Raw genomic sequence first — 26,162 nt, forward strand, 5'->3', positions numbered from 1 at the left:
CAAACACATTTGCAGTGATTAGCATTTCTTCATAAATTAAGCAGGTCTGGAGTTGACTCCAAGTGTGACATTGTAAACCCACAACACAAATTCACAGGAGCACTTAATAGAAGTTAAACAGTCCGTCCTTAGGCTAAAATCAAACAAATCAATGCGGGAGCATTAGGAGAGGCCTTTCATTTGGGCAACTGTCTTTTCAAGCTGGTCAGAATTGTGTGGGACTGCACCAAAACTGTAAAAAGAAAAAGACACTAGTTGACTGGAGGTCATATTAGGTCTATGTTAAGACTAAATTGATCCAAAAAGTCGTCCAAGATGGCATAACACAATGTGGGACAAGGAAGTGACAGTGAAATGTGTCTGGCATTATCAGATTTTTTTCATATGGATAACGTGAAACATTCTGCATGGGTGTGGAGTGGAGTTATTTACCCTCTAGTGGGGCTACAGAGCAGTTATTTAATGCGCAGGTTCCAGTTTTATTTTGTGTCACGCACGCACCAGTTTCACGCCACAGGTATACAGGTGACAAAGCAAGATATTCAAGATATTCAGCCATCCACTGGCAAAGGCAAATGAAGACCAAGAGCAGGCTAGCAAAGACACAAACAATGTGGGTCTTAAATAGATTTGCTAATCTTTTAGGAGGAAGAAACTTTATTAAACATGTTTATTAGACCTCAAAGATGCAGACATCAACTTTTATAAGTTTACAAGGAGAGGATGCCTTTAATTTTACTAAATATACATAAATGCTCTTATTAAGAGTTAATAAGCATGATAAGCATTCTATCTTAAAGAATGCACAGGTCAAGATTATTACATCCTACTCAGCCATATCTGCATTAAAGCCTAATTTTGTGAGTCTTCTCTTGAGAACATGTAAAGACACTAATAAAAAAATTAAAAACAAGAATAGTCAGCCTGCCTGGTTTTACTGTATTTACCTGTGGGACTCCGAGGATACCACCACAACACGGGCGGGGGCCGAACGACGCAGCACGTCCTGTAGGCACTGCACAAGCAGGAAGTGGCCTAAATGGCAGATCTGGAAGGTGGACTCCAGGTTGTCTTCCGTCAGACTGTAGGGCTGAGTGCACACCGCTGCATTGCACACCAGAACATGCAGGGGCCTATAGGAGCAAAGAAGCAGGAAATAAATTATGTTTGACTGCAACAAAGAAGACACTGCATAAAAAAGTGGATTTTCATACCATATTAGACTGAAAACGAGGTAATACGAGACAGAGCGAGAGGAAATAAAGTGAAAACTAAAAAGCAGAGAAAGGAAAGAGGGTGTCTTGTTCCAGAGTGTGATAGACTTTAGAGGTCTACTGAGACAGAGCATCAGTAATGCTGATATGATACAGAGGTTTCCAGTGCAGCTCCCCATGGACATACAGGTACTGTAGATACTGAATACAGCTGGCAGGAATCCAACAGCAACAACACACTGAAAAGTAATCTCAAACCATTTCAGCACACAAGGGTGGTGGAAGTAACTGGTGTTGATACAGGCTCTGTGTAACTACTGAGTAACCAAAACCACCAACACATCGACTTGGAAAGGCCGAGCAGAGGAGAGCAAATCAGAGGAATGCACGCACAAGTCATGATATAAAAAGCGAGTGACTTTAATCAGGGGCCAGTAAAAATCGCGTGCTTTAGTACAAGCAGACATGCAAAGCATTTCCATTCTTCCATTCATTCAGACTTTGTGTGGGTGAGCGAACAACACTCCCTCCTCGCGTACCAAAGACGGGAGATTGCTGGATTGGTCAGGGCAGCGAGAGATCCTTGTCGGTGACAGCGTCGCTCCAGCGAGCTCAAAACCACAGTAACACACCCGAACAGTCCAAACACACCCCACCAATTTTTAATTTCTTCCATTAGAATTAATTATGAGGCCGAAGGCAATTTGTGTACCCTGTGTTTAAGACTGCCTACTGGATTAATTAAAAACTGGATGCTGGAAAATTAATGTGTGAATTGTTATGCCTTGCTATAATGAGCCATCCCATGCTATTACATAGCAGTGTACTGTACGATCACCTTCAGGCCTCTGAACACGCAAGGTTCATTAAAGAGCACAAACCTAGGCGCAAGTCAACTTAAAGGATGCCGACCTCAGCACATTATCAACGGGGCACACACTAGCAGTGAGATATTTAAATTTTCGCCCAAAATACAAGGTGAGAGAATCTAACTTAATGGCTTATACTGTAGAAGAATAACACATCTGTAAATAAACGACATCTGTAACCTGCTCTTGAACCTGATCAAACAAGATAGAAGACTAAAAGTTGCTGTGATGTTTTTTATTTTTTTTTCTCTCAGCTTAAAAGAAAGCAAAACACATGGGTTGTCTTTGGCCCGGTGTTCCCCTGTCTAATAGAGTGTGAAGTACAGTAACATTGTGCAACACGAAGCAGAACTCTTGGCTCTGCCAGCAAATGCTCTGGCAAGGGGCTTCACATTAACGCTACAGGCGTGAACTCCTGACCTAACTTCTCAACCTTTCACTGTGGCCGTTGTTTTAAACTAATCAGTACGTCAGTTACACCTCTTAAGATTTAGAGGTTGCCACCTCATCATTTGAACATTTTTTTTTTAAATAAAAGCATGTCACGCAAAGTATAATTACAAATTTGTGTTCAAAAACTCGTATTACCAACTTTTCTCTGGCCAGCAGAGCGATTTCCCCCACACGGCTCAGATGGGCCTCTGGTGAGTCTGCTTGTAATGTAAAAGGCCTGTTAATTCCACTGCCCACCAGTTAGTCCCTCTCTCATAAGCGCAGGTCTAATGAATGTCTTTAATAGGCCTATTGCCGCATACCACATTCCCTCTCTCCACATTAAGACCTCACACAACACTGTGCGCACTGTGCAATCTCAGCGCTGGTCAAACGAGGGTGTTAACTACCAAACCGGGAGACATCAGTTTATATATTTACTTTAAATAACCCCCCTGGGTATGACCCCTGACCTCTATGATAATGTGGGCCAGCAAGATGAGATTGCCTGTGTGAGCTGGGCTCAGACTGGTGGTCGTTAACACTGCACTTTATTGGCAAAAAGTGAAAGAGGCTCTGGCAACACGCATGTGGATGTGAGCACCGCTCATCCTGACCCACATTTAAACTGACACACCTGAAGCGAAAAACCTGTAAAGTGTAAAAAAAATAAATAATAATAATAATAATAACAAGCTGACGGTGACCATGACGTGTCATGTATGGAAGCACCACGAGACGAAACGATCAGCGTGGCATTGATTTTTAGGAATTAACAAGTACAGAGAATGAAATGAAAAAATCTAAATAAATCACAGGTGAAAACAAATTGTATGTGTTAATTATGGGCCGTTCAGTAGAAATTGTATTAGGGCCCACTGTCAGCGGCGTCCTCCATCAATTACATCCCAATGAAATTGCACTGCATTCAACAATATCAATATCCAGGTAATTTCATTTCAAAGGACAGGCAATTAAAGCAGAATCGGGGTCAATGGAACACAAAGCAGCGTGAAAGCCACTGACTAAAGCACTTAAAAGCAAGGGAGTGAGAAACGAGAGAAGGAAAAGAAAAAGACTCTGATTACATTTCACCTGTCAATGACACGCTGCAGGAGCATTATTGTGCGTGTGTGCATGAGCGTGTGTGTGTCTGGTTGTCTCCGTGTGTTTGCAAATCTGCGTGTGTCTGTGTGTGTGTATATATATATATATATATATATATATATATATATATATATATATACACACATGTGCACAGCGAATTGTCTGTGCGTGTCTGTGCATGTATGCACATATATGTGCGTGTTGTGTTTTGCGCTCCTGCGTGCGTTATGCCTGAAGACATACGTGCAGTAATAGAGTGGTGGTAGACTCAGACAGCTGCCCAGTGCCATTCACAGCTCAGAGCTCCCAGCCTCCACTCTGCTCTGTTCGCCTTCTGATGAGAATTAATGTACTCTGACGTCCCCTGGGAGTCCCCCACTCCCCCCCCCCCCCAACAGCACGGCTAATGAAGAAATACAACCTTGCCAAAATACTGAGCTAGAGAGAGAGCGACACAGACAGAGAGAGACTGAGGGACAACATGAGAGAGGGAGAAAGAAAGAGAAACCAATGCAGATAAACAATTTGTAAAACTAAGATATGAAAGGAAAAAAAGGAGGAATACTCCGGGACAGTAGAGCTAAGGGGAGGCAATATACTTCAGCGTGGGTGGGAGGTCTATATGTAAGAGTTGGGAGGGCTACTACAGGACGCAGAGCGAGGGAAGCCACCGTGAGGTTTGGCTGTGACCCAATACACGTGTCCTGGATGGCCATACCCTGCCCCAGGGCTGCTACAGGCGATGACTGCCCTGCCTCTCCCCAAGGGGCTCCCTTGACACCACCACCCCAACACACACAAACACACACTCCCCTTGCCTAGAGACCTGCGGGTGGATGAGCAGTATGGATGACAGAATTCATGACCCCAAAATAGCAACTGTACGACCGGCCACGGGACACAAGAAACACGCCGTAAAAGCTGACCACGACAAAATAAGTGCCATAAAGCATGTTCCAGCAATGTCAAGCAAATCAACACAAATACACACACTTTCTCCAGGGGCCTTTTCCATATGGTGCCCATCGGTAACATTTTAGATGTCCTTTTACTGTGGGATAATAAATAAATAAATAACTTTAATGGCTGGGCCTACATAACGCACACCGTTTAGTCCTCAATGTTTTATATTTGTCTGTTCTTTTAATCCTATAAATCCTTTCCTTACAGCTGAAAATAAATCTGACAGCTACTTAATGGCTGCCCCCAAAAGCCCAGGAGAAAATGTCGCAATTTGTTAGTTGGGTGAGCTGCCGTACATTTGATTAGCAAACCATTTTAAAACCAGCTCTGCCCCTGTTTATTCACAATGAAGACAATAAGTCCATTTTCACCCCAAATGCTCCTGTCAGATAGGGGTTGTACAGACTAGTCGACTAGGTGGTTGGTCGACTTCACTGCAGTGCCATGATGCTTTAATTGTCATGTCGACTAGTCACTGATCATGTGACGATAACAACAGAAGCGCCCGGTGAGGAGCCCAGAGTGGGCCGTTGCAGCAAACTAGCAGCAGTTCATCAAGTGTGTGGAAATACGTCACTAAAATCCTCTCAAAAGCAGTCGGTTAACAGCTTCACCAAACGTCCTGCGGTAACAGAGAGAAGGAGGCTGCAAATCAACCATTTGCTGGTTAATTTCATCGTCAAAGTTATTAGACCTTCAGCTGTTGTACACGCGAAAGTCTTAAGAGTCGAATACCGCATTGTTTTTTACCCAGCCACACCATCCCATTAAATGCTACTGATGGTGCTGAGTTGCAGCCTGTTTTTATACAGGCTATACATATTTCTAGCGCAGAGTGTGTAGCGCATGAGCTGTCTGTTCTCAGCAAATGTATCCTGGACAAGAATATAGATTTCATTGTTACAAAGCATTACTTTCTACTGTGTTTTTATTACTGACATCATCAGTGACTAGTCTGTGTCAACTTGACTTTCATCACATGGCGTGCAAACCCTTAATGCCAGGACCAACTTCCCCCGCCCACAGATTTTCAGTGGCAGAAAAAAGGTTATTCTGCTGTGTGAAAAGCTTCTCTTTATCAGTTTAAAAACGCTCCATTATGAAACCTCACTCTCACGGACTCATATTCTGACACGTCAGGCCACAAGTCACACATTACATAGTCATTTTGCATCATTCTCCAGCTGCTATGATTTAATGCACGGCTTTTTGGAAAAAAAGTTGCCTAAAATTAACTCTGAGCTCCTAAAACACAACATTGTGATCTCCTACAATAAGTATACTGTCTGATCCTACCATCACCTGTGTGGGAAAAAAAAAAAAATAGGAGAATGTGGACGAGGTTGAGAAAGGAAAAAAATATTTATGTGGTTTGATACTCACAGTTTCGTGGCCTTGAAAGACTCGGCGAACTCCCGGACACTGCGGAAAGAAGCCAGGTTGCACATCATGGCTTCTACTCTTGCTTTGTGCTGTTAAAACAGAAAACAAAAAAGTGTTCTTGTAATAAAGAGCAAGCAACAGAATCCCGGTCATTACTTAAAGGTTTTCATGATTGTCATCACCTTCATTAAAAGCAGTTCAGGTCAGTGATTAAAAAGGCATGACATTTCATCCTCATTGTTCTCTAACAACTAAAGATCTCCCTGTGTGTGAACAATACACATAAAGTCTACTGCATATCTGTCCATTTGAGATGAGGGGTCCCTATTCTGTTGCAGCTCTGTCTTATTTTTTATGTTTGTATTTGGTTTACTTTGTTTGTGAGGAGTTTTCCCCTACCGGACTTGAATAATACTTTTGCTGAGAATGATTTTGCAAAACGATGCAGCCTCTAGTTATAGTCCTGGCTTAGGACTTCTGAGAAATACATAGGTTGTGACGGTGTGTGTTTTGTGTGTGTGTGGCTCATCTTACACCATATGTTGGGAGACGGGGTGAGGATAGGACAAGAGCGCGGAAAGATAAATGACTTAAGAAGTGAATGCATAGCTGCATTTACACACTGCAGAAGACGGGCTAAATATTCATCATCCTCTCCATCCCGGTGTAACATTCAGCTGCGGGGCAAAGGCCTCAGCAGGGACACACCCAGGCCAAGATGAGCATATCTCCTTAACAACAACGTACAAACAAGCCTTCTTGTCTTTTTCACCTTTCTCTTTATCAGCACAGGCTCCCAACAGACAAGCCGGGTTCAATCTATGTACAACGGATGAGGTCACATGGGACCTTGGCATATGTTCGCACAAGCGCGCGCAGCATGAACTGAGATGTAGCCAAAGGAGCGCTCTGGTCTCTGGGTTCAGTGGCACCAGGTATTCCTGAGAGCTACCACTCTCCGTCGTCCCGCTCACAGTCCCTGAAGAGCTCTGTCGGCTCACATTACACCCCGGAAGAGCGTTCAGCTCTCCATCCGCTGCTTCCACCGCTGCCGCCGCCGCTGCTCCCCCTGTCAGCCTTTTCCACTGATCTGATCTCCTGTCTGCGGGCGTCATATGGGAACGTCTTTACTCGGCGTGTCTGTCTCCGCAGAGCTAAGTATACATGACACTCACAGCAAGGACGCTCCATGGAGCAGTGAGCACAAAGAAAACAAGAAAGGGTTAAGAGCACCTTCTGATGGAAATGTGATTCTTCAGGCATTTTACAGACACCTTAACTGCCCTGGGGTGTATTTATACATGCATACACAGGCACACGCACGGCCACACGCGCACACAACAAATTCAATGTTGTGACTCAAGGGTAAAACCACGCTATCACACCATTATCTATGCCTGAATTATTCTCAGGATGCCACTCTATACCATTATATGGATGCTATTACAGAGCATTAAAGGGCTGATTATGGCTATTATAGATATGATTATAGGGTACCTGCTTATATGATCTGCACACAGCAGTAATCACAGGTGAGAGGAGACAACTGTCTAATTTAATGACTTGTATGTGCAATATGCATTTACACTCCTTAACATAGCGCACACACACACGCACAGAAATGTGGGTAAAGAGAGCGGCGGTTATTTGTAAAGAAATATCTGATCACAAAGCAAGTGTGAGAGGAAGATGTGTGATCTGTGTGATATCTGTGTTAGGAAAAAAGTTGCTCATTTTACAGCGAGAAAAATTAGACATTACTTCCAAACAAGGTCAGAGCAGGCAGCAACGTGATAATTAACAGGTCACTATAAGGCCTCCTCAACAGGATAGCTCTCCATGTGAGTATGACCAGCAGAGAAGATGAGAGCAGGTGTCAGCTTGACGAACACACATCCCCTTCTCTAGAGACGTGGAGGAAAAGGGAAGGAGAGATGGAGTAATGGGAGACCAGAGGGAGGATAGAGGGGGGTTGAAGGGGGGGCCACTGGAGCAAATCCAGCAGGGAGAAGGTGAGCAGCCTGCTTGCCCGCCTGCCTCCCCTCCCCCTGCAGATTGAAGTCTTGCGAAGAAAATAAAGTTTATTGCCTGGAAAGAGGGGGAAAAAGCATGTAAAAAGCATTAAAGCGATGGAGGTGAACAATTAGACAGATGGCCAGGTTTTGGAAGGAGAAGAAGAAAAAAAAAAAGGGTAGAAAAAGACAGGGAGAACGCAAAGACGCAATCGTTCAGGGTTTTTATGAGGACCCTGACAACTCCTGGTCTCTTCAAGGGCAAAGGAAAAGTGAGAGGCAGCGAAGCCTCTCTGGTTAACTCCGGAGCAATCGCTGAGTGTGCAACACCACAGAGCTCGGCTCGGGGTGACGGAGCTTACCGCCCCCAGCTACACACAACCTATTGCTCCGTTTAAAAGCAAAAGGCTAATTATGAATGAAACACATGTAAATAAGCTCGAAAACTAAAAAAAAAAAAAAAACTGCTGTAAACAGTGTGTCCTCGCGGCCGCACAAGAGACGTACGTTCAGGAAAGGAAATCAGCAAGGTCACCGCAAAGATAAGACGGGCATCTGATTCCTCAGCCTTGCACTCCTGCTACCACCTCTCACCTTCCACCCACACCTCCATCCAACTACCCAAGAGCAGCTGCCTAACATCCCAACGACCTTTATGACTTTCGCCAGAAGGAAGGAAAGCACGAAGGAGCGGACCAAGAGCAGGGACGGGGAGAAATAGTTAACCTTTTGCCTGCTTAAGTGGAGTTACTTGGCCACTGCCGAGGTTCTCCTTGCCTCTCCGGGTGTTTTCCACGCGTACTGGGGAATGACGCTGTGGAGGAAGATGTAGAAGGTGGGGAGGATGGAGGGACGGGGGAGCGCTCTAATACAATTATAACTGGGGCCATCCAATCCAATAAAATGAAGAAGTATTAGAGCAGGGGGAGCCCCATCCTGTTCGATAAGACACTGGACCACTCTACTAACTCTTAAAGCGCACACATGTAGGCGTACTCACACACACACACACAGGTACATACACTTCGCTGACCCCTTTAATAGCACAGCAGCCACCCCTAATGGACGCAAGCAAGTGGAACCGCCAAATAATACACTGTCTTAATGCACTAGGCTCAATCTCATCCCCCTCTCCCCTTATCCTTCTCAGCCTTCACTCTCATACTTTAACCCCTGTTTCCATCTTCCCTCACCTTGTGCTGCTCACCACCTCGGTGCCCCTTATAGATCACCAATGCAGGGACAACACTTAAGGAATCAAAAGTACCCCCATATATACAAAACACTTACCCTGCAGACCCCGGTTAACACCTTAGACATGGAGAGGAATGGAGAAGTGAGTAGGGGAAGACAAAAAGTGTACTGTTTCTGTAGTTGGAAGTGGTTTATTTTTATAAATGAGACTCCTACTATTAGTATAAATACAGAGCAATATTACATGGATGTATCTTAAACAGCAGGTGGGGAGGTAAGGTGTTGCAATGGCGATGAAAGTGAATGAGCAGGGAAGACACCATGTGAAAAGGGCACCTTATAAAAGCAATTAGAGAAATGACTTTGAGCCCCTCTTCTTGCTCTGTAGATTAGAACAGGCCTCGGAGGGAGGAACACAGAGGAACTCAGATCTCCATGACCTTGTCCGCAACACACCACCACTAAATTGGTCATCAGCTTTTAAGACTCCTATCATAGATATATATTTTTAGCAAAAAGAAAAAGAGAAAAGGAAGGAGGGGTGGAAACTGTGCAATGTGCAGGTCGTATATCATCCTGTCACAATTATGACGTTTGTTCATAAATACCAACCAATCTCCTCTCCACCTGGCTGAGTCACATGCGCTGGTGCTTATGCACGCGCCGTACACCAACAAAGAAATATGGACACACACCACGTGCAGGGGAACGCACATGCACAGCGCAAATAAAGAAACAGACACATTTGGCTGGGTGCCCTACCACAGGTCTGAGAGCTGACCTCCACACACACACGGACAAAGACACCGAGCGCACACTCACGCGCTCAAACATGCATTCAAGCACCTAGCACACAAATGAATGCATGCGTCCCGCACATTACAAACACAAACACACACAAACAAACAAATTCGCGCGCCCGCACACACAACCACATGCTCGGCCGACGTGCACGCACACTGCAATTAATAGGGAGGCAGGTCTCTGGTGAGGAAGAGAAAGTGCCTGTTCAGCACATACAGGCAGAATATGCAATTTCCTCCAGTTAAGTCTGTATTAAATTGATTTCTTCTTTCTCTGACACGGACTGGGTTTTTCCCCCCCTAATGAAAGCTGGATAATCTACAGGTTTTCCCTTTCCTGAAATCAAGTTACAAATCAAGCAATCGCGGGGGCAGATATGGGGAAAGGTGAAGGAAGGACACGGGATGATTTTCCAGATGAGAAAAATGAAGAATGAGTCACATACGTGCTGATACTCTTAACATGGACATTAGGGTCGCTTGACCAACACACACACACACAGAGAGGAAGAGGCCAGGAGTTGGTTAAGTCCTTGCTGACACGTCCATTCAGCGACACACTAAGGTGAGGGCACGTCCGTAAACACAGTGTTAATAACTGTAATTAATGAAATAATTAGGAAGCACTTAAATCACTCATGTCATGTAGAGGCTGCAGAGAAATAATAACAATGAACAGAAGAAAATGAATGGAAGTCAAACTTAAAAATAATAAAAAAGACAGAGTAACATGTAATTACTAGTGGAGAAAGAATTAATTTACTTTAACTGAGTGAAAGAAACTATAAAACAACCTATTAATACGCCCATTTCAACTCTTTCATTAAAATCTGACAATGTACTAAGAGCAATATGTCCTTTAAATAAACAACAAGCTCTAATTATCCAGACGAAATTGGGGCGTAAGATAATTACATTTTGTATTATAGGATTATTAACACGGATGCATTTAACGTGTAAGCAGAGTTTAAGTGTTATAGCTGGTCGAGGTGAAGCAGCCTTAAGTGCTTTATATACTGCGGCGTGATTTAATTTTACTTTATAGAAATGCATTATATTTTTACAAGCTCATTACACATTTTCAAAACCTTAATTTGCTGCGCAACTGTTAACTTTTACCAGACAAATAAAAAGTACAATAGTTTCTGGTAATGACGTGAAGTGGAAGTATAAAAACAGAACATAATATTATAATCCGGTATCGAGTAAACCACGTGTGAGTATTTTAGAACACGCCGTAAATGTGAAAATTCGTGAATTTATCATGTTAAAACGCAACTAGATAACAATAAGACGCGTGTGTAGGGTGTAATAATAGACTTGGTTTTAACTGGAACTGATTTGAATCGTACAAAACAAACAAATGAGGAATAAATGAATTCATTGTGAGTGTTTCTGCAGAAAAAGGAAGATGTGCGAAAATATTTTTCTATTTGTATTTAATCAACCCTGTTAGTGAGAATTTCTACGAAAAAAAAAAGACAGAGAGAGGAAAAGAGAAGGACAGACGTGGAGAGGGAGAGACAGAGAGGGAAAGAGAGGGAGAGATGGAGATGGGAAATGAAAAGGACAGGGCGGTCATCATAATTGCAGAGTTTGCTTTTCGGATGCAGACAGACCAGGGCCATGGGGCCTGAGGCAGATATCAGATTCCTCACAGACGCACACATACACGCACACGCATACAAACTTACACATGTGACCCTATATACAAACACAAAATATTCCACAGCCAGCCTGTGTGAGGGCTTATTTTTTTTTTCATCACGGCAAAGGACATCTTTTTAGAAGTGTTTTGTGTTCTATCGAGGATGAAGTGTGACGGTAACATCCAGCTTTCCATCCTAACGGCGCTATATTATAAATCGCCTCTCCGTCGCTCTGCGTCAGTGCGTGTCTCCATTTCTGCCTTCACTTCTCCCCTCCTTCATCCAGGGCACAGCTTGATCAGATTTACATTAAAAAGTGATGGAGATTTAAATAATGTGTCTATGTTCTCAGAAAGACATCAAGAGATTTTCATCTCACTCTCCTCTTCCTCTCGGTCTCTTCCTCTCCATTTCCTCACCCTCTCCTGCCCCTATCTCCCCCCTCATCTTACCCACTCCATCTCCGCCAGATTCGCAGACAGTGCACATTTTCCTGCATGTCTTCAGTGTAACCGATACCCCTAACAACCAGGATTTTAATGCGATCCATATTGCTCCCTAATATTTCAGATCTCAGAATAAGCACTGGCAATTACATATTTACACCCAACTTATTTTGCAATTCTGCACAGGGACTTTAGCGACCGGCTGAGCGGCACAAGTGGACTTAGATGCTGATTACGCTGTGGTTAGATAACAATAAAGATGGAGAAAAACTCCTAGACCTTGTGCACTTATACTGTATAAACAACTTTCTCTTTGGGAGTGTCAGCGATAAAGCTCCTCTCTCTCAAGTACAAAATAATCTGTTCTTTTCAAGTGAGGCTGTAATATGATTGCTTTATCTAAACCTGATAGTTTTACACTGTTTAATTTCTTCCTGTATCATCTCGGTATCCTGAGGAACCAAAAACACGGGCAGAAACACAGCAGGCATTTACACAAACGTGCACTGTTGTAGTGAACACACATAGCTGTATGGAGATAATAAATTAAACCCCTTTGATTCGGTTACCAAAGCCCTTTTTGTATCAGCTTTGTAAAAACATAAGCATAACATAATTGAATAAGAAAAGAATCTGGCAATTAAGAAACGTGGAGGCCTTTGATGTGGGTAAGTGTATAATAGGCCTTTTGATGAGGGAGTGTTTCGTACTCCGCAGGGTCTGGTATGCACTTTGATTAAAAGCTCTTTTGTTTGGCGATGTTCTAAACTGCTTACCATTTTCCACTGTCACAATAGCTTAGTCTGGAAATACGAGAGATGGTGGCTTTTTCCTCTTCTCGCTCTGATAGAAAATCTTCATCAAGCGGTAGAGATGCGGCGTTATTGTCACAGTGGAACAGCTGAATGAACAGAAGTCTGACCTGGGATCATAACTATACATACAAGGGGAATATAACAGGGGCAAAAAGCTATTCGGGATGTCCTGATCAGAATCAGGAGATCGCTATCACAGCCGATCAAGGCATTTATTAAATGATCAGGTCACATTGAAGCACAAAGCCTGATGTTTTATATTTGCTTCAATACAAATGCAGATCTACAGTAAGTGGGGACAGCAAGAAGGTTCTGGGTTTGAATCCATGGGCCGACTGGGGCCTCTCTGTGTGGAGTTTGCATGTTCTCCCTGTGTCTGCGTGGGTTCTCTCCGGGTACTCCGGCTTCCTCCCACCGTCCTGAGACATGCTCATTAGGTTCATTGGTAATTCTAAATTGCCCATAGGTGTGAGTGTGAATGGTTGTCTGTGGTTCTCTGTGTTGGCCCTGCGACAGACTAGCGACCTGTCCAGGGTGTACCCCACCTCTCGCCCTATGACAGCTGGGATAGACTCCAGCCCCCCCCCCCACTGCGACCCTCCAGAGGACAAGCGGTTACAGAAAATGAATGAATGATCTAAGGAGAATTGTGATTTGTTTTAGTTGTTTTTTGTGTTTTCTTTGTGATAAGAGCCAATATACTTTAAGTTTCTTTACTGTACTGCACTAAATGATAATTTTAAAAATTGGATTAGGTCTCAAATTGAGACCAAGATCAGGTCGGTTGAAAAAAAATAATGTATCTAGACAAAAAAACTTGATTAGGCCATCCCTTATTCTTATTCTTATAGCACCGTTGTTGTTTTCTCACAGTCAAATAACATTCATGTCCCCCGAGCAACTCTCTACAGGGTAAACGGTGATACATAATGGCTCGACAGATTATTGCCATTGTTGTAATTTTCACCTCATAAGCACATTCATGACAACCGCGCTCACTTGTTCAAGCACCCGTCACATGATCTATCCTGTCTCTTGATAAGGTCAAGCAGTTTTTGCATTCTGTTCAAATTTGAATAATAGGATTCTCATCATGCATCTTTAGCCCCTTGTCGCCCCGATAATGGCCTGAAAGACTCTCGCTGAACAATGTAATAAATGCGTCACGTGACCTCAGCAAAGGTCGGGGGTCAGCACAGCCACAGATTGTCAGAGGAGCACTGGCATGACAGAGAATAAATGATGCCTTGTAAACAAATTGAATTATCGCTTTAATTCATGCAGTCTGATTCAATTTGCCTGGAAGAGGAGTCCTTCACAGGGGAACAGAGGAGCGAAGGAATGACAGCGAGGAAGAGGAGGAAGAAGAGAAGAGGAAGAGGGCGCACACCTTCTCCCTCCATCACTCCATCCCCACAATGTCTTTGGCTCCACTGAAGGAAAGTAACTACATTAACAATCCCGATCATCTCACAAGACTGTGTGTAGACGGCGGGTCTTCCTTTTGTCCCTCGGCTAAATGTATTAAGGTTGTGTTAAATTGAGTTCGGGCCGGACCACTAGGCTGACTTCCTGCCCTGGCACGAACCGAGTGACAATAAGCAAGAGACACATCTGAATTTTATAAAAGGCTGCACAGACAACAAGTTGCACAGACATTTTAAGAAGTTGAGATTACTGAGAAAGAAATGAAAATGCACATAAAAATAAAAACAGACAGAGCCCACGCAGAAGGCAGCTGCTGATGGAGGAAGCTTAAATCTGAAGGAATCTTTGAAGAAATCTGCTAGAGCTTATTGTGAAGTGGGCAAATGGGAAAGCCCATCTCCTATGGTATATTCCATGAACCGAAAAAAACAAAAACCCTGAGTAAAACATCAGTATTAAGTTTGGTCTCTCACCCAAAGCTGCGTTAGGTCTCTCTACAGTTTGCTCCTTAATTCCATCAGAGTAATCCCACGTTATTGCCCTCTAACAGTACCCTAAACGGAGAGTAAAAAGTTTGCTCCCCTCTAGCAGTGTATTACCAGGAAACAACAGGCCCTCTCCTCATTAAGTTATAGATATAAATGCTCCAAAGCATGAAATTACCCCCGAGCCTCCCTCTCCAAATAACCTGGTTTGCAAACAAATGATCCGAGCACAAGCAGTAAAAGGCAGATTATTAAAATAATAGGAGGGATTTAAATTTGCATCCACAGAACAATTCAGCAAAGGACTGTGCAATTACTCCTCCCCCCCTCCCCCCCCCCTCCTGTTCACTCCACCTTTCTACTGGCGAGCCCAGAGTCCCTCTCACTTTACTGTGTCCATCTGTTCCTTCTATGAAACAGAAGTAGATTTTGATATCTTCAGGTGTGTTTGCGTTAATGTGGTGAAATACAGAAGTGTGTGCACTTATCTGGTTGTGACCGGTATTTGGTTAATCAAATTACATTACCACCTCAGCCCACAAAGCATTTCTCCCTTCCTATGATGAATATCTAACTTTATCCTGAAACAATAGCGGTCCCTCCTTTGCTGGAGTAAATGGGGAGTGATGAGAGAGTGAGGTGAGCAGGGAACGGACGAGGCAAAGGGTGCTCCGGTCTGCATTACCTCTGAGTTATGGCCTCCATTTGCATCTCAATCAGCCTCTTTGGAGAGCCGACCACCTTGGTAACACCCCCATCACGCCACAGCCACCCCGGGTAATCAGGGAGATTTAGTGGGACTGGCAGCCTACCGTGGGCACCCCCTGGCTGGGGCTCACAGCTCATTCCCAGCCCCTGGTCTCGCTAAGGGCCCTCTGGGCCACATCCAAACACTGGAGAATGGCAGCACTTAACAAGACTGAAGAAGACCAAAATAGACGAGCAGCAAGAACAGGCCATAAAACAGAGGGAAAACAAAGCACCCCTGTGATCGTAATAGATCTTCCAGCATAGATGTCTGCATAGTGTTCTGTATTGCTGCCTCATTATAGCAGGAGAAGAAAAAAAAAGAAAACAAACTTGAACTTGTGACCTTAGGTGAGAACATTTTATCTCGGAGCTGATGATGGCGCTGACACCGTCCCACTGCACCCCTGCAGCAAAACCAGACGCTCTCCAACATGTAATGGGAGTATGTGCACCCACAAACAACCACACAAACACACACACACACGGCTACATGGTGTGATTTGCAGATAGCGAATGCTCCACTTGAGAGTTGCCTCTCTAGTTAGCGCTGTCTCATGGCTGAACCCTGCCAAGGTATTATTACCTACAGTCAGCCCTATTGATATTGTGACTCCAGCATCTGTTCACCTCCTTGTTACTGCCTGGACCCCAGCGCAGTGTCCTATCTGACTGTGCATTGCTTGTGTGTATGTGTGTGTGTTTGTCTAAGACCTCTGGGCTACAGAGTAGTCACTGTGCACAGCAGAAGACAAGAGGCTGAGGAGGCTAATAGAGAAACCCTCAACACACCAGGGGCCTAATCAACTGCGAAGGACACGTACCCATAGCTCCAAACCTCCCTCTTACACAAACACTCTGGCCTTTCTGTGCCCCTCTAATCTCACTGATACTCCACACTGCCTACACTGATGCCACATCACACAAAGACTTTGTAAGAGAAGCTTGCAGGAAAACAGCGATTAAAAAAGAGAAGCCAAACTTTAGCGGAAAATACAGATGGTTTTTAGTGAGCAGAGAAAAAATTAAAACAAAAGAGAAAACAGGAGGAGAGTGAGGAGTGAAGATGGAGAGACTCCGAATGAGGAGCTGAGTTTCAGTTATCAGAATCAAATATTAGCGGGGGAAAAAAAATGGGGAGTGGGCAACATTAATCAAAGTGTTCACCTAGTGGGCAGCCATATGGCAGATCAGCACGCCAACAGTGCAAACTTGCTGATCTTCAGTAACGGAGCGCAATTAATTCCACTGGCTGCATTCATCTCTCCCTCACACACTGAAGGAAGGGAGGTAGCGAGAACAGAGGAGGGTTTGTTATGACTCTTTACTCTTCTTCCTCAACTGTTTTTTCCTCTCGCTCTCTGGAAGCAGAGGAATCAAACCCGGGTGATGAATGAGGTGGACACAAGGGCCTCAGGTAGCTCCTGTGGCGATGGTGGTGGGGGGAGTGATGAGGAGTGGGACAAGAAAAAAGTGAGGAATTAGGAAGCTGAGAGGAAGATGCAGTGGAGGGGAGGGGAACAGTTTATCCTAAGATTTGTCGGAGGCCTTTGTGAGGCCTTAAAACCTATATTTATGTGTCTTTATTTTCCTTTCAAAGACTTCTTCAAATTAAATGCCTCTCCTATAACCGAACCAAAAGTGATACTCATTCAGCGAGTGCAGTTACTGAGAGTTTATAGGGGAAACTTCACCAACAGCGTCACCAAAATAACAAAGACAAAAAGCCGTGCTATTTACAAACCACTATAATGGGTGTAAGGCACGCACAACATCCCTGGTCAAAAGCTCAAAGCCTCATAAATACGATGGAAATCTCATTCTCCAGCCTGCGTGATAGCAATTTCTGCGCAAAATACAACACACCGTATATTAACACGTTGTAACTCTCCCAAAAAATATCGGTAGTCCCCATAAAATCCTTTGAAACAAGCTTGGCAAGTATTTGTCAGCGCGTGTGAATTAAAGTTTGCCCGCTAAGAAACAAAAAAAGCAGATTGCCCTCGATCTCAATAAATCTAGGCTGCAGTCTTTCTCTGCTAAACTGTTTTTTTGTTTTTTTTTTAAATCACATATCAGTTCATTAAAATGTAAATTAAAAGGGAAAACATGATAATGATAAGTGATGTCACTGTCAATCATTTCTGTTCTGTCTGGATAGCGGAAACGACGGCAAAATAAAAGAAAACACAATCTGACCGCACACACCTCCGCGTGGCTCTCAGACCTCTTTTGGTTTTATGTAAAATTAGCGTCTCCCCTGGCGTTTAACACAAGCTCATCTCCATTAGCCGTAACCCAGTAAAACTGACTCCTCCAAATGAGTTGTGGATGTGCATTCCCCCGGCCCTCTCGAATCCCCCTCCCATACAAATATACTGCTTCGGCTATCTCAAGTCCATATCTCCGTAAGTCAGTTCATCCCAATGGCCTAGTCACTATACCACCCATACCAATATCATAAATGACTGTGGGGGAAGGCTTCATTAGGGCAGCAAAGCCCATCCACCCCTCCCTAATCGGGGCATTTTCCTTGTGCGCATTGGGATGGTGTTTTATGGTCCAAATGGGGCTCTGTTAATGAGGAAGTACACATGTCTCCATTTCCTGTCTAGCCATGTCGGCAGTTCCTGTGTTTGGGCCTATTATAATCAGATGGCTTTTTTAATGAGCTATATTCATCTTGGTCATGTGTCAAACCCGACAAAGTCATTCAATAAGAGAAGAGAAAAACAAATACAAACATAGCCGGGGAGCTTATTACAAACCTCTGGAGGTAAGAGTGGAAAATATTTAGATCTTTTTATCTCCTACAGTACGGACACGTCAAATTGGGCCCAAGAATACCAGCAACAAAGTTCCCCCCTATGAGCTGGGTGATGTTAAAGGTTTCCTCACGTCTAGCTCCAATCTCCTTAGTCTTTGCTGTGGGGGTTTCATATTCTGGGTTCAGTAAAGCGTCTTGGGACAGTTTGGATGGTTATTGACGCTAAATAAAAAACTGAACTGAAAATGATATTGTATTGAAAGACAACTGTAATTTTACCTCAGGTCACCTTCATCTGGAACAAAAAACATTTGAATACGCAGCAAAGATTGCAGCTATTGGCCTCATATGCACCGATCAGGCATAACATTACGACCACCTCCCTAATATTATGTCTCTCCCTTGTGCCTCCCTCTGAGGGGTCTCTGAGGGGCCTTTGTGGATCAGGCATGTTCCAGTGCACCCTACAGATACTTGATCAGTTTGGAGACAAAAAACAGGTCCAAAAGTTTCCCAGCAAAACATTGCATTGTCACAAGATGGTCAATGTCATTTACTTCACCTGATCAGTGGTCATAATGTTAGACCTGATCAGTGTACATTCTGCACTTCCTGGAAACCTGAAGAACTGCTATTAGCTGGGAGGCTAGGGAGCTAGGAAGAGCTACAAACCAGTCATACAGAGCTGGCCTCTCCTGAATCAGCAGATCTGTTGATTTACAGTTTATTCATTCTTAATGATCAAGAAGTCACTGAGCAGAAATCTGTGAATTTGAATATTCAAAAACATATAAATGAGACAAGCCTTGTTTACTATTATCACATCTGTGTTTCTGGTTCAGACCACCGATTTGTTCTGCCGCCAAGGCAACATGCTCAACTGGCTGAAAAGCCACCAACTGGAGCCCGACTAGTGCCAACTGTGTGGGACACAAGGCCATAGACACCCACTGATCTCCCGACACCGGAAAATGGTCGACTCTCGGCTTGTCGTGTCATGCCCTTACAAACACAGTGGGACTATTCACTGCACTCCAAGCAACATGGCTTGAAACCAGAACGATGACAGCTGAATTATTGCAAATGTCACAGCAAATTCCGTTACAGTGTTCCCACAAACGCTCTGCTTTTTCACATCCAGCCCTCGGCCAGCTCAATCTTCTAAATCCTCCTCTCCACACCTCTGATCTCTCGCTGTCCCTGCCTTTCTGTCTCTCCATCATCCCCTCTTCACTCCCAGGCCTCGTTGACATTAACCTGGAGCACTCACATTTTCCCATGGTTCTCCATGTTGCTCTCCACATGTCAGAGCAGGAGGCTTTATGGCCCACATCCATCAGCGTCACATGCCAGGATTTATGGGAGATGGAGTCCAAACCCAATAGCCCTGAATCAGTCTTGCTGAAGCCGACCCTTGGGCCGCTGTGCGATGTAATAGATGAGCATCCTTACTCCCCACTCCCCACATAACCTCACCGAACTCCTCCCTCCAACCGTCTCCTCACCCATACTCTGTTCCTCCTTCATCTCTCATGATTTTTTTCCCCCTCTGCGCCACGGTCCAGTCCTTTGCCTCGACCTAGTTGGCTCTTCTCTGTCATTCACTCAAACCTAATGGAGATCCGGTTACCAAAAATTAATGAGGCAGACTCACTCAAGGAAATATCTACATACATTCGCGCAGACATACAGTAAGTTCATCATTCATTGATGTGTGTAGGGATTTATTTGGGCTAATTTATCATGACACGGTATTAATAGGTGGTGGTGCCCTTCAGAGAAGAGATGAGAGGCACCAATTATCTCAGTTCACCGTTCGCTGCCAGAGAAAGACCTGAAGGAATGACAGGAAAGACCTGTCAAATCATTCTGTCCCGTAACACCACTCCGTGTTTTACAGAACACTGTTGTAAATGTCAAGAGTACAGGTGATTTAGAATTAACAAAATAATTGTCTTTTTAAGTGTATATACCTAATAGGACCTGACAAATTTAACACTTAAAGTTTAATTCTGAGTGTTTTTTATACAGAGAGTGGCTGCAGTCACACAAAAATAGACGAAAGCAGGCTTTTGCATTGCTAGCTAGCGACAGACAAACTATCATGAAGGAACCAACAGCAACAAATGCTTTTTGTCTTGAACTGATCAGCCATTGATCAACTGACATGTACGGTTTGTGCCTGCGTGACAGGAAATAATTTTTTATGTTCCAGTAGTTTCTATTTGACAATTAAAGGAGTCACTATTAGCTTTGATGCTAGGAAGCTACAAACCATCGTACAGAGCTGGCTTCTCCTGAATCATGTGTCATGGCCTGACTCAAGTGGCCACAACAACAGAAAGACACACCAGTATTTCGATTAAACAATACTTTATTTATTCACCAAACTAACGTGCCAAACTAAGAATCAACATGTGAGATGTGGAGGTCAGTAAAGTCAGCAGCGTATGACGCCCATAAGTGGAGACTATGTGTGCAAATGTTGTAGAGCGTAGAAGACATACGGATAACCTAAATGAAAAGAACCGAACATGTAGTTAGTCTACAGTTTATTCATTCAAGATGATCATGTAGTGAAAATATTTGAGTGTTTGAAGGGACATGTGAGACAAAGATGTAAAACTACACTGTAAAACATTATAACGGTCTATAATGTTTTACAAGTTATATAATAGGCCCAACGTTTTTCTTTTTCAAGTTTTTGATACTGAACTCATTTCAATAGGTTTTCTCATCTTAAACTTAAAGTAATCCGTTGTCTTGACTTCTTGTGAGTTTTGTCTGTGTGGGCAATGTTCATTTAACTCATCTTTAAGTATTGAGTTGGAAAAAGCAATGGGGGAGGAGGAAGGGTGATATGATTTGAATACTGGGAAATATAGAGAGTGCCGCCGTTTTCTCATTTTTTAATTAGACAGAACTATTACTATAAAATGACAATACCTTTGAAACAAGACTCTACAAACAGGATTAAACCACGGTATTACAACATCAGCAAAAATACAGGCACCATGAGCGTAATGGATGAGTGGATTTTAGAACCCATTTCCCCACCAGGAATGAAGTGTTTTTAGTGGACCAAATTTTAATTTCCTCCTCTCTGAACAGCCTAAATAAAATAAATGTTAAATTTCTGGCAAGGTGTGGGATGAATCTGTCTGAAGTTTACGTAAACTTTAAAACTTGCCATTAGTCTTCAAGATGAGAAAGTTGAAACAGAGCTTGAAACAGAGGTTGAGTTTACTCACATTTTTAAAGCAGCAGGTGAACTTTCATTTTTCAGTTTTACTGACTTGAAATGTTTTACAGTGTATAACTGTTTTTCTTCTCGTGCACTGGTTCAGAATGGTCTCTCTCACCGACTCGTTTTGTTGCTGATTCAACACGCTGAATTTGCTGAAAGCCTGTCGACAGGGTTCTGACTAGTGCCAACAGTGCGGGAAACACTGGAAAAACTAGAGACACACAGACACTCACCGAGGGCCCGACAGTAAAAAAACGGCTGACCGCTTGGCTCGGTGTGTCACCGCCCAAAAAAACGTAAGCCAATGTGTGTGTGAAGGTTTTCAGTCATCCAGGTCATGGTATATCCAAAAAGCCCTTAAAAAAGGCAACTGGACTTGTAGACTTTTTGAGAAGACGATTCACCACTCTTCCGAGTAGCTTCTTCAGTTCTGAACATAAGCCAATCTATGAGCACAGACGTGAAACAAAAACCTCACCAAAGTTTGGAACACAGTACTTGCTCTTTATGGCCCATATCAGAATCAATCTGTGGTCTACATATAGCACTGTGACCGGGGGAGTTAGAGGTCAAAGGTCAAGCTGTGTTCACTGGTTTACAGCGGGTTTTATTACAGAGTTATTTGATATATTTACCAAACCTGTTCACCTTCTAACCTGCGTCTATATAGAGCTGGTTACTTAAAAGTTGTAACAGTGAACACACACACATACACACACACTCTCATTTCTCAATTTGAACACGTGAAATAATATTGCCCTGCGGCCCCCCAAACAGGTCCAGACCCTAATAAACGTTTTACACTATGAAGGAAACAGTGAGGTAGCTCCGACACCTCTGAGCCTCCCTCCTCACACACACAAACACACACGAGGGCTGTGCCTGGTCACAGGTCAGGAGAGCTTGTAGCCCTCTGTGGTAAAGGGAAGCATAGACGCTTGAACCTGTAATATGCTCCTCTCTCCCCCGGTGCCACTTGTTGGGGGTTTTAGTGCGGGCAAAATTACACCTGCTTTTTGTGTGTCAATGCCGGTCTCAGGCTGAAACTGGGGACTACACACCCACAAACACATGAGTGCACAGCTAAGCCTCAGACAGTAGCTGCAAGACAGACGAAGTGCATGTGTGATACTGCATTTACTCCAGAACATCACCAATCATCGAAAAATGTTATAGGTAACGTGCTTCACACACACACACACCATTAAAACACTGTACTACTCTGAGCAGCTCAAACGACAATCAAGATTAACAGGCCTCCATCCACGACGTAAGAGGCAAGCTTGCTCGAAAAGTGCAGGTGTCGTGTAAAAATAGAGTCCCGTGTAACAAAGCTGTGTAAGATTAGGAAACATTAATCCTGTACCGCAGGCTTAATCATTTGCAAGTGTGTGGGCTTAATCACCGGTCAGAATGGGGTCGGCCTGTTTCATCATCAGAGTGTTCGGCAAAAATGAACAACAACATCCAACCTGCTCCGCAAGTCAAATGTGAGCCGAGAGATAATCACTGATATGGGGAAAGAGAGAATGAAACTAATAAAAAGGCAGTGTATCAAAGTAACGCAGTTAAGCATTAGTCACGTGAGGGCAACTACGCCACGACTCTGGTGTTCTCTAAATGAATCCCCCTCGTCCCGTGCGTGATTTATGGACCTGTAAAAACACACGTTGTTTTTAATCTACCGCCGGCTGAATCTGCCTCTCTAATGAAATGTGGATCCGTGTGCGAGCGCGTGTCTCCGTGTGTGTCGGAGGGTGCGCACGCGTCGAGTATGTGTGTTTGATAATGATGTATGGGCTGAGGTCTGATTCTTTGAGCATGAATTTTCTCTCTGATAAATATGCATTCAGTTACACAGACTGATTAAGCTGTAAACCAGTGTTAACTCCGTGTCAAAGCACATACGAACACACAGATATATAGATATATATATATATATATATATATATAAACTTGCATGTGCACATACACACACAAACTTCCCAGAAAATAATGATAGCTCTGCCCTGGGCGGGATTGTTTGGATGCCTGGAGCAGTTCACTGGTATCAATTCCATGAGACGTAACTGCAGAGGATGTCCTATAAACATAAGACAAGGCTCAGAGACACAGCCATATCAGCAGAAAACAGTAAAAAAAAAAAAAAAAAGATGATGTGCAGAGGTCTGCATCAAAATGCTGCAGTTTAAACTGATTTTGTGGAAATTAAATTATTGAAAATAAACAAAATATAACATATAAATCTGTATGTTTCTATTAAATGCCAGATCTAGTCCATTTAGCGCTTAAGATAAACACTGCCCATTCTCATCATGTGCGCAACAGCATCCCTTTATTCCTTTAGAGAGAGGGCATTTGACTATGGAGAAAGTTGCGAGCGGTACTTTTGATCGGTTTGACATTGAAATTTGTGACGTTCGGTGTCAGACTGGTCGGACGTGGCAGCTGTTGACTTATTGTGACGCGCATGTCTGTTCATTAGCGGACAATCCCTCCGTCCTTCACAACAAACACAAACCGACAACAGGCCACACTGTCCCGTCCTTCTCCCTTTTCCTCTCTCTCTCTCTCGTATGTGAAATACACACATGTAGGGAACCAAACACGTACGCACGCATTCCTACATACCCATTGGGATCCCATCTAAGGCTTGAATACGCTCTTGGTGGGTTATGAAAGATGATGAGACACAGCTTCAGCTTTAAATCTCACGGAGACATCAAAAACAGAATTAAATCTAATTAGCCTGTTGCATTTCCTATTAACTTTGTCACAGGATCTGAGACTCTACGCTCATTTCAAACTGTGCTAAAGATGGTAAAAGAGCTTGGGGTAACAGCAGATAAATGTTATAGTCAGGTGCCAGATGGTTTTCCGCATTCAACATTATCATGTTTGCTTGTTTGGCAGACAACTAAGCCTCAGTCTATTTGGCTGCAGCTTATTACCACTGGCTCATCTCTTGATTTAAAACATTACGGCGCGAGCTGGACTTGTCTTTCTGTGGTCAGCACTTCTCAGACTTCAATAAAAACATTCTCTGCTGGCAGAGAGAAAAGGAGGGGGAGAAAGAGTGAAAGGGATCCAAGCAACCTCTCACCCCTCTCATCATAAGAAGCCCTCATCCCAGGGCTATGGGCCCTCCTTCAGAGGGGAAAGTGAAAGAGAGAATGATGAGAATATGTCAGGTTCAAACAACAAAGAGGTGCTGCCTTACACATCCTTCCTCAACCTGTCCCCTTCAGTGGCAGCGACATCATTTAAATCATTTAAATCCTCCCCAACATGACCTATGGCAAGTGACCCATCATTCTAACGCTCACACCTCATTGTGAGACGGCTGCTGAAGTGCTTATTTAGCAGAAAATATCAACCGGCTAACTATGTGATTTATTCAAAATTATTCCTCCATGGTGCTCCTTCACACAGAGCATTTGCCCATAGTTCACTGTGGTCCAGGCAATTAGGAGCAGACCACACCTCTTCAGGAGACAGAGCACCTGGCTACAGCAGACAGACATAAGGAGGAACAGAGCTGAGCGGCGCACAGCTTTTCACGACGGGCTGGAATAACTAAGCAGAGCGGTAGAGAGAGTGAGGAATGCAAGCCAGGCACTTTAGGATTCATTTAGGTTCCCCATCTCCCTGGTCACTTTATTAGCAGTCTGGGAAGAGTGATGCATGTCCCAAAGCTATGCAAAATGCATAATCAAGCATTTAAATACACACCATGTGGATGGGTGTGCATGTGCAATGTGCATGTGTGCGCACGCAAGTGTGCGTGCAAACTGAACTTGTGGCGTGTGTTACATAGATGCGCACACACATATAAAATGCTTACTACTGTGAAACTTCAAGGTATTCAACTCTTACATTTTTATACTAACAGTCTATACAACACAAAGCCTCCTTTAGTATTCCCACGAGCTGCATTGGAAGCGTCACCTGTGTAATGTAAAGAAATGCTCAGTGGTATATTATAGTAAATCTTATCGCCGTTCCTCTGCGTTGTGTGGTCGCTTGTTGGAGGAAACGGAGCTGGATAAATTTGAGGAAAAAAAAAAATTCTCATCAAATTTACATATCACAATTGCACCTTCATTCGATGCATCCTTTCTGCTCGCTCCAGTGTAAGGCTTGAAGTAGATAATAACTGAGGAAGGCGGTACCTTTTTATTCCCAGTCCGCAGACTGGAAAGCAAGACGAAAACAAATAAATAAGTAAATAAAGAGAGATGAGAAGGTCTCCCCGGAGAGGCAGACACATGCTACTAATATGCAAAGAAAGAGACCGATTTGCACAACGCCTTATCCTGGAAATAAGGGTGAACGAGTGATTTAGTGGCTGCAGCTGAGGAGACGACTGGAAGAACAGGGGGAGGTGGAAGCGCAGGTGTAATGTTGTCATAGTCTGGGGACAATGTGAAAAAGGGCTGGCGGGCTACTTAAATACGAGCTTTGACGTCACCGACAACAATCACCGCCGGATTTATCTAAGCTTCAACATGATATGTCAGCAAAACCATATGCAGAAAAAATTACCTTGGCGTACGCTTTAAAAACGAAGGAAACAGCACCACGTCAGTGATCCCAAATGA

At 43.7% G+C, this 26,162-nt stretch overlaps 1 protein-coding gene across 2 annotated transcripts in view; it reads right to left on the minus strand.

Annotated features, from left to right (window-relative positions):
• wwox (WW domain containing oxidoreductase) overlaps window positions 1–26,162 on the minus strand; it is a 123,093-nt gene that overhangs the window by 81,207 nt on the left and 15,724 nt on the right. For both annotated transcript variants that reach the window (XM_084555118.1, XM_084555117.1), the window contains exons 6-7: window positions 5,969–6,057; window positions 948–1,133 (exon numbers count right to left, since the gene is read on the minus strand). In XM_084555118.1, coding sequence (XP_084411244.1) covers window positions 948–1,133; window positions 5,969–6,057 — 275 coding nt within the window. The remainder of the gene's footprint in view (window positions 1–947; window positions 1,134–5,968; window positions 6,058–26,162) is intronic.

Source organism: Chelon labrosus (assembly GCF_963514085.1).
Source record: "Chelon labrosus genome assembly, chromosome: 11".
NCBI lineage: Eukaryota > Metazoa > Chordata > Actinopteri > Mugiliformes > Mugilidae > Chelon > Chelon labrosus.